This window comes from Capsicum annuum, chromosome 1 (genome assembly GCF_002878395.1).
Source record: "Capsicum annuum cultivar UCD-10X-F1 chromosome 1, UCD10Xv1.1, whole genome shotgun sequence".
In the NCBI taxonomy this organism is placed as follows: domain Eukaryota; kingdom Viridiplantae; phylum Streptophyta; class Magnoliopsida; order Solanales; family Solanaceae; genus Capsicum; species Capsicum annuum.
Genome location: NC_061111.1, coordinates 219,052,579 through 219,067,698, shown reverse-complemented (window position 1 = coordinate 219,067,698; position 15,120 = coordinate 219,052,579). Strand labels below are relative to the sequence as shown.

Genomic DNA, 15,120 nt, shown 5'->3' with positions numbered 1-15,120 from the left:
TTAATGTTCTTTATTCATGAATAGAGTAAATTAACTAAATTGGTTATGTATGATGTATAAGCCTAATTTAAAACTAATAATTGTTAAGACGAATAAATTAGTGGGCTTAAATCGTTATATCACATAAATCTACTCGTAATTGATTGTCACAAGACTCGAACACACAGAACCTTTTTGTTTTGGGATGGTAGTTATTGTGAGGTATAAGTTATAATAATTTCGGGATAAAAATTTAGGATTATTTTATCCTACGTTTGATTGGAGGTACAAGTTAATTTCGAAATTATTTATCCCACCATTTATATTATAATAATGGGATAGGTTATTTGTACTAGTTAATCTCGAAATTATTTATCCCACCATTTTATCATAATAATGGGATAAGTTATTTCATATATATATGGTGAGGTAACTTATTCGAGAATAATTAATCGCGAGATAATTAATTCCAAAATAACTGGTTCCAACTGTGTTATTCCCTAATTCAATGAGCATTAAACCAAATTACATATGAATCCTTCTAAGGCTTACTTAATAATTGAATGTGACAAACAGTTTTACTATTCTTTTTCGCTCCAATTAATTTACATCCGTATAAGAAAAATATTTGACTAATAGAATTTTGCTTTCAATATATATAGTTATTAATCCTATGAGAGGTGAGCTTTATTCGAAATCAAATACCCCTTTATAGCTAATCAATTAAACCCAACTCGTTGAAAATTTTACTGCTCATTTAATAAGAGAAACATGTAATACTCCATCCATTCATTTTCACATGTCATATTTCGCTTTTCGAGAATCAAATTATATAAATTTTAACCAATATTTTAAGATGTATTTTTTCATCATATTAGTATAAGAAAGATTGCAACTTATATCATTTTTCGTAAAGTTTCGAACGCCTAAATATTAAATTAATCTATTTTAATGTTGCTTTGAAGTTTAGTCAAATTGATTTGATAAAGTGAAATGTGACTAGTAAAAATGAACGAAAAAAATAATATTCTCACAAACTCTAATTAAATCAAAACATAACAAATGATATCGAGAACACTTTATCATACAACATTGTGCACTACAAATTTGAGCATATTCTTTTGTGGCTAGATTATATTTTTGTACAACTATGGGATCCCTTGGCACTAGTAAGTTTTAGAGTATAACAGAATTCCTATCAGTAGTATTATTCAAGTTGATTTTGGTTCGGTCCCCCCTTCATTTGGGTAAAACTTTCACAACGTGTTCTATTTGGGCATAATCATTTAACTTGTACCTATTTTTTGAATATTATTTAATTTCTACCCAGTATTAATAAACTTCAAATTAAAGATTGAAGCTACTGCGTCTTCCTCTTCTTGCAAAATGAATTTGTTAGCTATGTTCTGGTTTTTGACAAATTGATGATTGAGATTTATTCTTTATGATAGATGAAATTGATATTTTAGATTTGAGTTTATTTAATATAATGCAGATTTAAGTGTTTGATCGTGAAAATTCAAAGAAAAAATCTTGAGTTCTAACCACACCAAATTTTGAAGTTAGGCCTTATTAATGCCACAATTTCGGTAAAAAATTATTTGAAATTTGGCACTGTCAACTCCAAAATTTTAGTAAAAATGTCTGAAGATTGCCCTGACAATCCACACCAAATTTTAGTCAGAAATATCTGATATTTGATCTTGTCAAGTCCACAACTTCAGTCAAATTGCTCTTGGCAAGTAATACAAAACTTCAGGCAAAATTTTCAATGTTTGGCCTTCATAAGGTCACATTTGGGATAAAAATGTATTAAGTTGCCAAACTTTAGATGCGAATTTTTACAACTTCAGTAGTGTATTGAAGTTGTTTTTGAAACGTGTAAACTTGAAAGAAAAAATTAACTTTTGGAACAAATTAAATGACAACCACATAAATAGATATTTGTGCACTCCAACCTTCATTAGGCCACAAAAATTATCAAGTACGAATAACTAACCCAGCCATTAATATTTATAACTATTAGCACTATGTAATAGATGCTACTTGGAAACAATAGAGCACCCCTATTTCTCCATTAAAGAGTTGCCAAAAATGAATGTTCCAAGTATTTGTAGTGTTATATAGGTGATGCCTCAGAATGTGAGATTTATTACAAAGTTGGCAACAACAGGTTACTCCCAAAGAAAATAAGCAGATACGAAGGACTATTCATGGTGCATATTCGGTAATATGGCTAGAGAGGAACAAGACTTGGCTTGAAGGACAAAGATCTCTTAAATTTGGAGTCAAAAATAGGTGTTCGCAAAATTTGCTCGTCTGGTGTAGAAGTAGTTCAATAGGTAGTTTGAACCAATTAATGATATCCTGGATTTGTTAGGAAGGAAAGTCTAGTAGTCTGCTTTTTTCTAAAGCTTTCTGTGGTCTTTGTAACCTTGAGGTGTGGTTTGGTTGGGAATGTAGTTATGCTGGGATAAGTTATATTGGAATTAGTTATGCTGAAATTATTTTTTATTGAGTGTTTGGTTTGTTGTTTTCAAATTAATATGCATGGTATAATTTCTAAGAATAAAGTATTTGATTACCAAAATACCCGTATCTTATTTAACTTCTTTTTTGTTTATATATATTTGTTTTCAAGCTTTAAATATTTATTCTTAAAAATAAAACTTTCATCTTATTTAGCTTAATTTTTTTGTGTGTGCATTTTCATGTTTATATCGTGTGTATTTTAAAAATAAAACTTTCATCTTATTTAGCTTTAATTTTTTTGCATGTGCCTTCCCATGATTATACCGTGTGCGTTTTAAAAAAAAATCTTACAATATCTTATTTAGTTTGAATTAAAAACTTCTAACTTAAGTTTCTTAAAGTAAAAGAAGATTTGTTGTTTATATCTCTTCATTTAAACACATATTACTCATATAATATAGAATATTAAAATTCATTTTAATTGATATTGTCTATATACAATATCAATTTTCAAGTTATTAAAAAACTATTTAATTTAAAATATGTAATTGAACAATAAAGTCAATTGTGAAACGATAATGTGTATTAAAATTAGGCAACGCCTTTGTAGTTGTTAAAATATTTTATAGATTACTAGTGAATGGTAATTATTATTATAAAATCTACTTAGTTTAGTTAATCTTTTCATTGTGTAGTAAGAACTTTTTGTGTTATCAATTCACAAAAATAACACTTGGAAGGAAAAAGTTGATGTTGAATTCCATTTTTCTATGCTTAAAAAATTATAGTACCTACATTTTGTTGGATATATGAAAAATTAGAGTACCTAATTTTGATCCTTATTATGTATGAATCTAACATATTTTATTTTTTAATCTGTTAACTTTGCATTTTGATCCTTTATATAAGAAAATAGCGTATAAGTTTATAAAATTCACAAGCAATGGGATGAAATAAAGTGCAAAGTTTAATTAATAAGAAGTTAGTTTTTCTTAGTCATATATTTCCTTCGTTCCAAAATAAGATATTTTAGTCTTTTTAATTTGTCATAAATAACACGTTTTACATAATCAAGTAGATATCAATAATCTTTTTTTAATTTCAAAAGTAATAATTAAAGATGATGAGAAAGATTGAAGAAATGTGTTTGTAATGGATTTGGGGTATTTTTGTTATTTTATAACTTATTCCAGAATAAATTAAGGTGGGATAACTTATACCATCAAATATATGGTATAACTTATCCCGGGACTATTATTAATCCCGGGATGAGTTATCCCAAGTATTACCAAACCAAACGATGTATTAAAAAGTTTATCCCAAAACTATTATTTTATTCCGGGATAACTTGTTTTAGGACCTCACACCAAACGGCCCCTATATTATTGGTATCCCTTCACCTGTCATACTTTTTACACTAACCCTTTTTTCTTGTCATTTGTTATTTCAGCGGGCTTCGATGTGTACTATTATCTATTGATGCATGTGCTTTGTATGTTGCTAGTTTGCTACCTTATTTTCTTTTGAATCGAGGGCCTACTAGAAACAGTCTCACTATCCCTATAAAGATAAAGGTAGGGATGACAATAGTGCAGGTGCAGGTGTTTTCTAAACCCGCAAGTTTTAAAATCGCACCGCATCATTTTTGAACCCGCATAAACCCACCCCACATTCATGCTCGCACATAACTGCACCGTCCCATGTTTTAATTTTTTCCTTTTTTAAAAAAAAATCATAACTCCATTGAAAATCATAATATTTTTAAATTTACAACTAAGAAATAATAACTAATTTCTATCGTATCACTTTTCACTAAAAATTATCAAAAAGTATAACGTGTACAAGTAATGATCAAATAGCATATTTTTATTAAATGAATAGAAATGTTAAAAAAAATATTATAAAATCATTTATTTATAGTGTTATACATGTCATTTTAAGTATCATCAATTTTAAAGTAAAGAATACATATAATTTTAGGTATATTCACGAGAACAATACTAATTTTTAACTTTTTTTAATTTAAACCAACATTTACCCGCAATCCACACCGCCCCACATAGCTTAAAACCCTCATCGCACCGCACCCGCACCGCCCTATTGTCATCCCTAGATAAGGGCAAAGTCAACATACATCATAATCATCCCGAGACTCCACTTACAAGATTACACTAAACGGGACTCCACTTACAAGATTACACTAAACAAGTTATTGTCACTATTGTTAATTCGGAGGGCATAGGCACTCATCATTCGATCCTTTTCGAATCCTCCTCTAATATCTTTGGACTCAAATATTGTTCATCTCATCCCCCTCCATGAGGTGGATGACTTTCAGAGATAAGTTTATCTCTGGAGTAGCAACAACAGTTTTCAAAAGAACTTAAACAAAGATTAAAAATGGCAGTGGCTAAGAATATTATCACTGAATCAAATAGGTTCTTCTAGAGTTTCCATTGCATCTAATATAATACAAGCCCATCCTTGATACATTTCCAGCTAAGATTACTACATAACTTTTCCTTCTTCAGTATACATTTCTGTTAAAGAACCCGAGACAGAACGCAGGCTATCCTTATATTATAGCCCGCAAATTAGATCTGGCTACTAGTATCTATCAGAAGAACAAAGCCTTAGAGGTTTGAACCACATAAAATCAAGTGGACCTTGCCAAGAGAACCATTGAATACCTGCATCTCTGTGTTGAAAAGGCATCCTTTCGGCTGGCTTTTTCAAACAGTGTTATTGTCAATCCAAGACCTTACTATGGACACTAGTGATCGCTAATCCCACGTTGTTATCTAAAACTTATGTGAGGTCTTAATGGGAGCCCAAATATCAGCACCATTGCTGCTCGCCACTCCAACAGTATATGAAACCGGCACAAGACATAAGCCTTGGCTTCTCAAATTGTAAGGTTGTGATTCCTTCAAACAAAAACATGAATAACAGTTCGAAAGTGTTTGAGAAGTTTTGCTGATAAAAGTTGAATTCCAAGTTCAATTGATATGAACAAAATTGACATCAATAACTGATCACAGAGTTCTATCATGTAGCAAATTAAGGTCTCATAGAGCATTCTAGTGTAGCAATGAAGGCTTTAACTTTTTAGATATTTCTTCTCTTCAGGGCTGATGTGGTTATAAGGAATAAGCAATTTCAGAAATGGTGCTAATGGGAATCTAACCTGTGTCTTAGGCGTTGGCATACTTCCGAGGTATGGTGCACTCAACACCTGAAAGAACCAGGAAAAACAAAATGAGGTCACATTCATAGCAGAGGTTAAAATGAGCCTGATGCATGTTCTTTAGCAATCAGTCCAAGGCGTAATGAATAGCAGTCACACAAGTACCATGTTTATGTTATTAAAGTAACTCAAGTAAGTTCCAGTTTCCATGAATTAATTATGCGTCCAATGAAAATGTGGCACTCCAAGAACTTCTCGTAATGAAAATACATAAAATCATTCTTTTCACATTTCATAAATGGTTTCCGGTACATTGTTTCTTAAGATATAATCAGGTTCATCGTAGATCTGTAACATACGAAGCCATAACCACCAAGACTTCTCTAACCAAAGATTAGTTAAAGGACACTATGGTGCGCTAAAGCACCTAGTATGCACAGGTCCAAGGAAGGCCCGAACCACAAGGATTTACTGTACACAGCCTTAACTTGCATTTCTGCAAGAGGCTGTTTCCACGGCTTGAACCCGGACGCTCCAGGTCACATGGCAACAACTTTACTGGTTACTCCAAGACTCCCCATCTAATCAAAGAGTGTAAAAGGTAAATCATCCTTGTATAATTTATAACAAAGTATCTTTATATATTGAACCAAGTCAACGACAACTTGAAACAAAACTTGCAAAGTAAAGAACACAGCTGCACAAGTAAAGAGGATGTCACACACTCTATAACAGACATATAAACAATGCACAATATAAGCAGCAATCTCAAAGATATTGTAAAAAAACCTACATTTCTAACCAAAGAGTATTACCAAAATTTAAGCAGAAAAATCAATTCGTTTTGATAAGGTACAAATTTTTTGTTTAACCTCTCAAATAGTAACAGAATTTTTAAAAACTAATCATCATTAAGAGACCACCTGAAAAGTTAATAGGGATCAACGCACTTTAGCATCAACCAGAATACAATACTTTTTTAGAAGGTTTTTTTTTTTTTGAGAAGGCAGAATGCAATATTCACATGTGAATAAATCTGAACTCTTAAAGTTAAAGCTCTACAATCAGAAAAAGATGCAGCCAGAGAATATTAGAGAATATGGAAATTTGATCTTCCAATCATTGAATTGGTAGAACATTCAGAGGCATAAAATTCAGTACCGGGGGCACTTAGAAAAATAGTATATGGTGAAATCCTAAAAAGATAATTAAATATAATAATAAAGAACCTAACTATAAACCAAGACAGAGAAACAGGGGAAGCTATGATGAATAGCAACCTAAATTATTAGGAGGATGCATACACATTAGATCAAACAGGCACTGCGGTAATAGTGTGAGATTTTCTTGAACAATCTTTATCAGTAATACTTATTTTCTTTAACCATTTAAAATTCCTTGTATTATTAACAGCGTTGAGAAGGTAATCAGATCAACCTCCAGCAACTGGAAACTGCTCTTGAATCAATCAATTCGAAACACCAACAACTTGAGCATAAAAGAAAAACAAAGACGACACTTCCTTCCCTTACATTCTCAAAAAGATTTAAACAAGACTTTGCATCTCCATTATCTTCTAAAGAGGAACACAAATTACACACATTAGTAGTAAGCACTCCGGAAATCTAACTTCAAGCTTAATTTTTCCAACATATACCAACAGCTTTGTACAATAAAATTTGCAGTACAAATGAGTGTAATTCTATGTAACAAACTGTATTCAAAGGCGAGATCATCATAACTATGGGAAAAACGATCACAGAAACTGAGATTTGCAGTACTGATACAGAGATACTTCTGGAACAAACACCCAAGTGTGGAAAATGAAATGATAGAGCTAATGTTGAAATCACAGTTGTACAATAGAAGACGCAAACTCATCCAAGGAGTTGACCAAACATATGTTATTTGGCAAGAAATGATAACTTAGCAATTACAACAGGGATCTACGTACAAAAAGAAGAAACTAAACAGTTGGTAAGCTCTATCTGGGTTTGTAAATATTCTACTTTGGTGAAATAAAATTGTTTATTGGTGAAATAAAATTGTTTATTTACCCAAAAAAGAAAAGGAAGAAGAATTTATCTCCCCTCTCCCTCCCTCGAGACACTTTATTTAGAAGATATTCATATTGGAGCCCAAACTACATTGTCTTTAATCGGTCGTACAGTAATATAGTTCCTATAGATGAAGAAAAGAAAAAGGTTGGCAAAAAGCCAAAAACACACCTTCACTTGTTCATGGAGGAATTTTATGTATCCCATTGCTTCGAGGAGAACAGAAGCCGTATCTGTCTGCAATTACAAAGGAAATCAGGATCTTATCCAAACAGTGAAAAATTCTAAGGTTAATAAGAACTAAGTGAGCTTATTCAATTTCAGCTTCTCTAGGCATACATAATTTCATGTGCAGGAAATAAAATCTCAAAGACATTCCGTCATGTGGCAAACTCAAAGACCATGTCCTAAAACTTATGAACCTTGCTAAACCTTCTCTTTAAAATAATAGTTGAAATTCATTGCTCAATTCCTGCAGATGTACCTTGCCATATGGTGACACCAGCTGCTGGAGAGCTACTATTCGTTCACCAAACTTCTCCTTCTTCTCCTATTTAAAAAAGAAAAGAAAAAGACAAACAAGAAAAATCTCCAGATCAAGAACTCAAAGATAAGGGTTGCAACACATTGCAAAAACAAAAGAAGGATGCACCAGTTTATTAATCAAATTTCTCCAAATACACAAATTTTGTAACTTGGAGCAGCCAAACAAATGTGTCCAAACCCTCTAATAATTCGGACACTTCAAGTAGGACAGCATAAATGAACTATTTCAATACTTTTTAGAGTTTTCTTTAGTCAGTTTAGTCTTCGCCTTAAGACTGAAAGTCAAACAAAATGTTATATCTTTAACTCAATGAAATATATCACACACAGAACAGTTTCAGTGTTCAGCAAAGAATCTTATGTTCACCATTAAGTACATCACTGCTAGCCTATGTAGAAAGTATACTTAAATCCACAAGCTACAAACGACATAAGATAATAAGTTCATGAAAAAACATATGCATGTCCAATAAACGTGCACTAACAATAACAGCATTGCACCAAAAATGGAGGAAAAACCTTGGAGGAAATGGGCATATCGGCCTTTAGTCTTTTTGGTGTAAGAGTTGTGAGGCCGGTGCTATGCTCTAGGGAAATTGGGCTTCTTTTGTGTTGCATCATCGTTCCTACTATTGCTTCAATACGCTGGAAATTAATAGCAATCCTATATAAAAGAAAAGAAAATGGATATTAGGGCATTAATAGACAGGGAAATGCTTCAAAAGTCGCCCTGCTATCACAAAATATTGACATACACTGTTCCTAAATAAGAGGAAAAGAAAATGGTATAGGAAACTAATAGGCAGACGTGTGTTTCAGAAGTCACCTAGTTTTCTCAACACACTGAAAGACAGGACGATTAGAAACTATCTCCTCTTAACAGACATTGTCAATAAAGTTGCACCAGATGGCTGAAAAAAAGTTGAATGAGCACGCTCTGGCATAATGAAGCCTTTTTCAGTATGGAGAGTAACTGAGGCAAAACATGCTATAACACTATATTTGTGATCTATACAGTCTCTAAAAGTAAAGTGTTTGCAAATATGACAAGCTTCCATTTCAGATCATTGACCACCAAGATTCTTTAGTGGCTGACCACGAAACATACCATCATCACTTAAAAGTTAAGAAAAATTTGGAGGTTCATCAAGAATTAAGAATGCAACACTACCAGATTATTATCACCTATAGCAGATCATTAACTGTTACAGTTCTCAATTATTTTTTCAAGTGATCCCGAAGGTGGAAAGCAATTCAAGAATTCCCTTCCCATTCAAGTCATTGACTTAGCAACCTTTATGATATAAAATACACACCACAAAACCATATTCTCAACATCTATCTTTTCTTATTTCCTCTGGTATCCTTTAGGAGTACATTGTTAGAGGACTTCATTAAGTGTATATGCAGCCAATCCAGTCAAAATTTTGGAGCAACACTTCGAAAAGGAACCACACCTGTTCAGCATACAAAATTTCTAAATGCACCACTTTTTGATATAAATGGCTTTGATTGTTCAGGGAACTGTCATGGAACAAAAGCACATAAATTTCAAAGAGAACACAAGTAAATCCGCTTGCTTCATCCCTCAAAAAAACTTATGCAAATCCAAAATTTATAATTATATTGCTGTAAGACATGTAATTCTAAATCCATTGACTGTTCTAGTTCAAGATATCTAACATATGTCTAGAGCAGTACAAAAATTACAGAAATTTGATATCCCACAAGCATAATCACAATTAAATGATAGGCGCCAAGATTACAAATGTGTTGCAACAACAGCAATAATATAGAGAATAGCATAAATGTAAACCTTACCCCTGCCTTTGTAGGATAGAGAGATCGTTTCCAACAAATTCAGCTCAAAAGAGGTGTTTTCGAAGCAAGAGTGGTAGTAAAATATGACAGCAAAACAGCAAGAGACAACGCAAAAGAAAACTTTTGAATACGTTCGTAGTTGTTAAACTTAAACCATCACCTTCTTATATTATATATATTACATAAACTATGTTAGAATAAAGAATACATACGTTGTTCTTATTTTATAAAACAAACCAAGAATGTAACAAGAAAAGAATTAAAAAAATGCAATCATCAATAACAGAATCTATGCCTACATAATTACGCTTATAATTTTTAATGCAATATCATTCCTTGAACCTTGGCTCCACATTCGCAACTACCAATAATAAGCTCAATTAGTCTGAGTAACCTCAACGACGATGACGATAACAACAACATACCCAATGTAGTACTACAAAGTATGGTCTGGGGAGGGCAGAGCGTACACAAACCTTACCTCTACCTCATAGGTGACTTAAAGAGATTGTTTTCAATAGAGACAAAAATAATTTAAAAAATACGTAAAACGTAGAAAAGAATAAAACACTAGTTGGACAACTTCAACAGATTATCATTATTAATACATCAATCAATGGCTTTTTTTAATGTATGAATAAACTTTATATAGTGTGAATAGGGGTTAGAAACAACTTAATTCAAAGAAACCAACTTTAGTGGGGCCAACATCAAAAATTACTAGTATAATACTACTATCATTCATTAAGCATGAAAGCAGCCATTTGCGTACACAAATCTTTTTTCCACAATTTCAGCCTTATCTCATGCTAATTAAGCGTATTCAAACGATACAAACAACTTATAAAACGTCAAAAAATCATCTCAACACTTCAAATAAATTGATTAAACAGAACCAGTCAAATTGAAAAAATAAAATAAATTATTGTAAAACCAAAGAAAATCATCAACTTCATAACTTACAAGAAGAAAAATCTAAAAGCATTTATGGCTTTCAGCTTCGTTTTATATAAAGGTGTTTTACGGGAAATTTAATTTAGTTTAAAAAGACTTTTAACTTGATTAATTTTTTTATCCGATTTAACATGATTATTAGTACATATCATTTCTTAAAGTCCGACATAGAAATTTTCAAATTAAAGTGTTTTCAATATAGAATCTAAAGTGGTCAATGAGCAAATGGAAAATCACAACGTCTCAAGTAAATTTTCGACTTACCTGATACCCATATTATATACCCAGTAAAATTAATAAAAGAGTGCCCTACCTACACGACAACAGTTCTTAAAAAAAAATTAATATAGCACCAAAGTGGTCAATAAACAGATTAAACATCACGAGGTCTCGTATTAGATTTTTAGCGGTAAAAATTATTATTTGTTTAAGTGAATAAAATTACCCATATTATGCCACGTAAAATTAGTCAAAAGTACGTGCAACCTAGTCAGCAACGGTTCATCAAAAGGAAAAAAGTTTTTAACATAAAGCTTTTAATTACTACAAGGTAAAAAAGGTGATATAAAACAGAAACAAAAACGAATACCTTGATTTCGAACTCTACATGAAAACAACCACCTGAACACAATTCAAAATACTCAAAATCCACCTCCAGAAAGGAAAAAACAGAATTTTCCCGCAAAATGATTTCGCCGAAAAATGAAAGAACAGCTCTGTACACTAAAAATTCCCCTATGTGCAGGGTCAAAAGAAAAAGGTTCGACCACAAGAGAAGATATTGATGATTGAGAGAAAAAATAGTTAGAAAATGAAAGGACAAAGAGAGGAAGTGAAAAGAAGTGTGGAAGGTGGGAAGGGTTTTTGAAACTCATTTTATAGTATGTGATTTTTGCAGTGTCATTTTTCAAAGAAATAAAAAAAACAGAAAGAAAAATAAGATTTATTTATTTGACAGCTAATATCCAACCATATAAAGAGGAAAAAGGCGGAAGGGAGTAGTTAAATTAAAATCTACATGATGTCATTTCTGTTTTTTTCTTTTATATAAATAATATAAATGAAAATGACTTGTGATGTGAAAAGCATATTTACTGTTACTTCAGTATTTTTGAACTGTTATTTACTTCTTTCCTGAAAACTCTATACTCCCTCCGTTTAAAATAGAACGAACTATGTTTATTTTTAGTCCATTTTAAAAAGAGTGATCTTTTCGTTTTTTTTGATAATATTTTAATTTTAATTTTTTATATGGTATATTTAAGACCACAAGATTAAAGAACATTTTGATACATTTGACATAACTTTAATTTAAGGCTACAAGATTCAAAAGTTTTCTTTAATTTCTTAAACTTTAAACTTGTATCAAGTCAAAATAGATCATTCTATCCATTCCTAGTTATCTGATTGTCTTGCTCACCTTCTCTAATAAACTATTCAATTCTAAAAAATTAAAAATAATATTAGTAGTTCATTTCTAATTAAGTTTTATTTTCTTTTAAGTTGATGTTGATTATTATATTTAAACTGAAGCACATATTAGAAAGATAATAATCAAAATATTTTTAAAAATCCAAATATGCACTTATTCAGAAACAAAATCACAACTCAGAAAAAGTAACAATGGGAGTAGTTTTTTGTTTAATCCTTTGGATTACGAAATATTATTATTATGAGTACAGAATTTTATTACTTTCCCCAACTCATTTAAGCAGGCATTTAGATATTAAAAATAAAAGTATATTTATTTTATTTGAAAATTTTGAAATTAGAATTGGAGTTGTGTTTGACCACAAATTTGAAGTTAATATTTAGATTCAAGTATTTTTCTAAAAGAAAATTTAAAAATATTAAACATACAATATAATTCAAATGGGGTTATTTTATGAAAATAAAAAAGTTTAAATTTGTTTAAAGAAAAAAAAGTAAAGGCAAAATGACCTTCTAGACCCATATATTATGTCGGTTTTATAAGTTGAACACGTCTACTTACATGTTTGTCATATGGACCCTTGAACCATTCAAAAGGAAACATTTTGCACCCTTTGACCGTTGACCTTGCCTATGTGGCAAGGTCATGCTGACTAGGACAAGGAAAGTGTACCCACTCGTCTGGGGGTGCGAGTGAGGGTCATTTTTTTGTCAATTTAACATTAGAATAAATTTTATATATATATATATGTATATATATATATAATTTTAAAAAAGGGATCTTTTTTTTTCTCCATGTTTTTAAATTTGAAAATATTTTTAAAAATCTAAAAAAGAAAATATTTTTAAAATTTTAAAAAAAAATTAATATATTTTTAAAATTTTAAAAAAAATTAAAAATATTTTTATAATTTAAAAAAAAGGATCATTTTTTCCCTCCATCTTTTTAAATTTAAAAATATTTTTAAAAAAATTTAAAAAAATTTCTAAAATAATTTCAAAATAATTTAAAAATATTTTTAAAAATCAAAAAATTATTTTAAAAATATTTTTAAAAATTTTAAGAAATATATTTTTCCCTCCCCATCCCACCCCAGCCCGTCCCCACTCCCACACCCCACCCAGCCCGTCCCCACCCCCACACCCCCTAACCCCTTCTTTTATTCCTCCATCCTTTTTAATTTAAAAATATTTTTAAAAATTTAAAAATATTTTTAAAAATTTAAAAATATTTTTAAAAATGTAAAAATAATAAATTTTAAAAAAAATTCCCACCCCCCCCCCCCCTCCACCCCCTTCCCCCCCCCCCCCGCCTTCCCCCCCCCCATCTCAGCCCGTCCCCACCCCACCCAGCCCCACCCACCCCTCTCCCCTAGCCCTCCACCCCAGCCCGTCCCCAACCAACCCAGCTCCCCCACCCTACCCAGCCCGTCCCTATCCTCACCCCACCTACAGCCCCCATACCTCTCCCATCCCCAACCCCCACACCCCCACCCAAACACACCTCCAACCCCCTCCCTCTCACACACACTTCACTTTTTTTTTAATTTTAATTTTTCCTCTCAATTCAATTCCTTTCATTTTTTAATTAAAATTTAAATTTGAAATCTTTTTATTTTTTGGGGGATTAAAATTTAAATTGAAAGTGAGTGATAGTGAATATTGAAAAAAAATAGTGAATTTCGCTTTAAAAAATTAAAATTTGTGAATTTATTAAAAATATTCAAATTTAAAAATCAAAAATTTATTATGTTTGTATGTATGAATTTATAGTTAAAAATTTAAATTAGTTGGAGAAGAATTTTAATTATTTGGAATGGATTTGATGTTTAATTTGTGAGCAAAAATAAAAACATGATTATTCAAATTTTTTTACAATTTATAAATTTTTCTTATTTAATTAAATTAATTTTAATATTTAATTTGTTATGTAGCATTTTAAAAATGACTCAGAATTTAATGTAATATTTTTTTTATTTTTTAAATGACGTGGCAGATGATGTGGCAGATTACTTACATTCACCAAAAAAGGGTTTAAAATATTGTTTTTTAGTGGGTTCAGGGGTCCAAATGACAAACATGTAAGTAGAAGTGTCCAACTTACAAAATCGACATAGTACAGGGGTCCAGAAGGTCATTTTGCCAAAAGTAAATACTGAAACCAAATAAAGTGAAAACACCTCTTGAAGTGTTTTTCAAGATTTCAAATACAACTTCAATTTATATTTGGTATTGTTATGGCAAACAAGAATTCTGGATTAAAATAATTAATATTTATGGTCAAATCGATCCTTCAAGTGAAGGTAAGTCAATAACTTTGTTTTTACTAAAACTTTGATTTGTTAAAAAAAGTATTTTGAATTATTAGTTATGTTAAGTTATAATATTTTCTATGTTATTTGCAAGTATATGAATTTAATTTTAAGATATTTAAAGAATTTATACTTAATTACAATACCAAAACCCTCTAGTGATACGTATTACGTATTAGGGAAGCTAGTTACATCAGGGAAGCAGTTGGAGAGGTACAAGGAGTGTCGAAGAGTAACTATAGGGACCATTGAAGAGATTGATGGTGGAATGAAGAAGTCTTAACACAAAATAGAAGCAAAGAAGGTTGTTTATGCAAAGTTGTTGGAATGCAAGAATGAGGAGGAAGGCTTACGAAGGTGA

The 15,120-nt window shown here is 31.0% G+C and overlaps 1 protein-coding gene across 2 annotated transcripts; it reads right to left on the bottom strand.

Annotated features, from left to right (window-relative positions):
• Window positions 1–4,852: 4,852 nt before the first annotated feature.
• LOC107856097 (transcription factor bHLH153) lies at window positions 4,853–11,892 on the bottom strand. 2 transcript variants are annotated; one of them, XM_047408960.1, is made up of 6 exons: window positions 11,606–11,892; window positions 8,761–8,905; window positions 8,180–8,245; window positions 7,867–7,932; window positions 5,639–5,686; window positions 4,853–5,378 (listed from the first exon to the last, which is right to left on the bottom strand). In XM_047408960.1, the coding sequence occupies exons 2-6, from the start codon at window positions 8,860–8,862 to the stop codon at window positions 5,253–5,255; spliced, it is 408 nt and encodes a 135-aa protein (XP_047264916.1). In that variant the 5' UTR covers window positions 8,863–8,905; window positions 11,606–11,892; the 3' UTR covers window positions 4,853–5,252. The 2 variants fall into 2 exon arrangements, with proteins under 2 accessions (XP_047264916.1, XP_047264919.1); XM_047408963.1 differs by lacking the exon at window positions 11,606–11,892 and adding an exon at window positions 9,068–11,556.
• Between the last annotated feature and the right edge of the window lie 3,228 nt (window positions 11,893–15,120).

Bases quoted from the DNA above. Each gene is read 5' to 3' on its own strand.
- LOC107856097 (XM_047408960.1), bottom strand. From the start codon at position 8,862: ATGATGCAACACAAAAGAAGCCCAATTTCCCTAGAGCATAGCACCGGC. The intron at 7,933-8,179 runs GTACATCTGCAG...TTGTAATTGCAG, and splicing joins TGGTGTCACCATATGGCAAG to ACAGATACGGCTTCTGTTCT. The intron at 5,379-5,638 runs GTTAGATTCCCA...TTTTGTTTGAAG, and splicing joins TGCCAACGCCTAAGACACAG to GAATCACAACCTTACAATTT.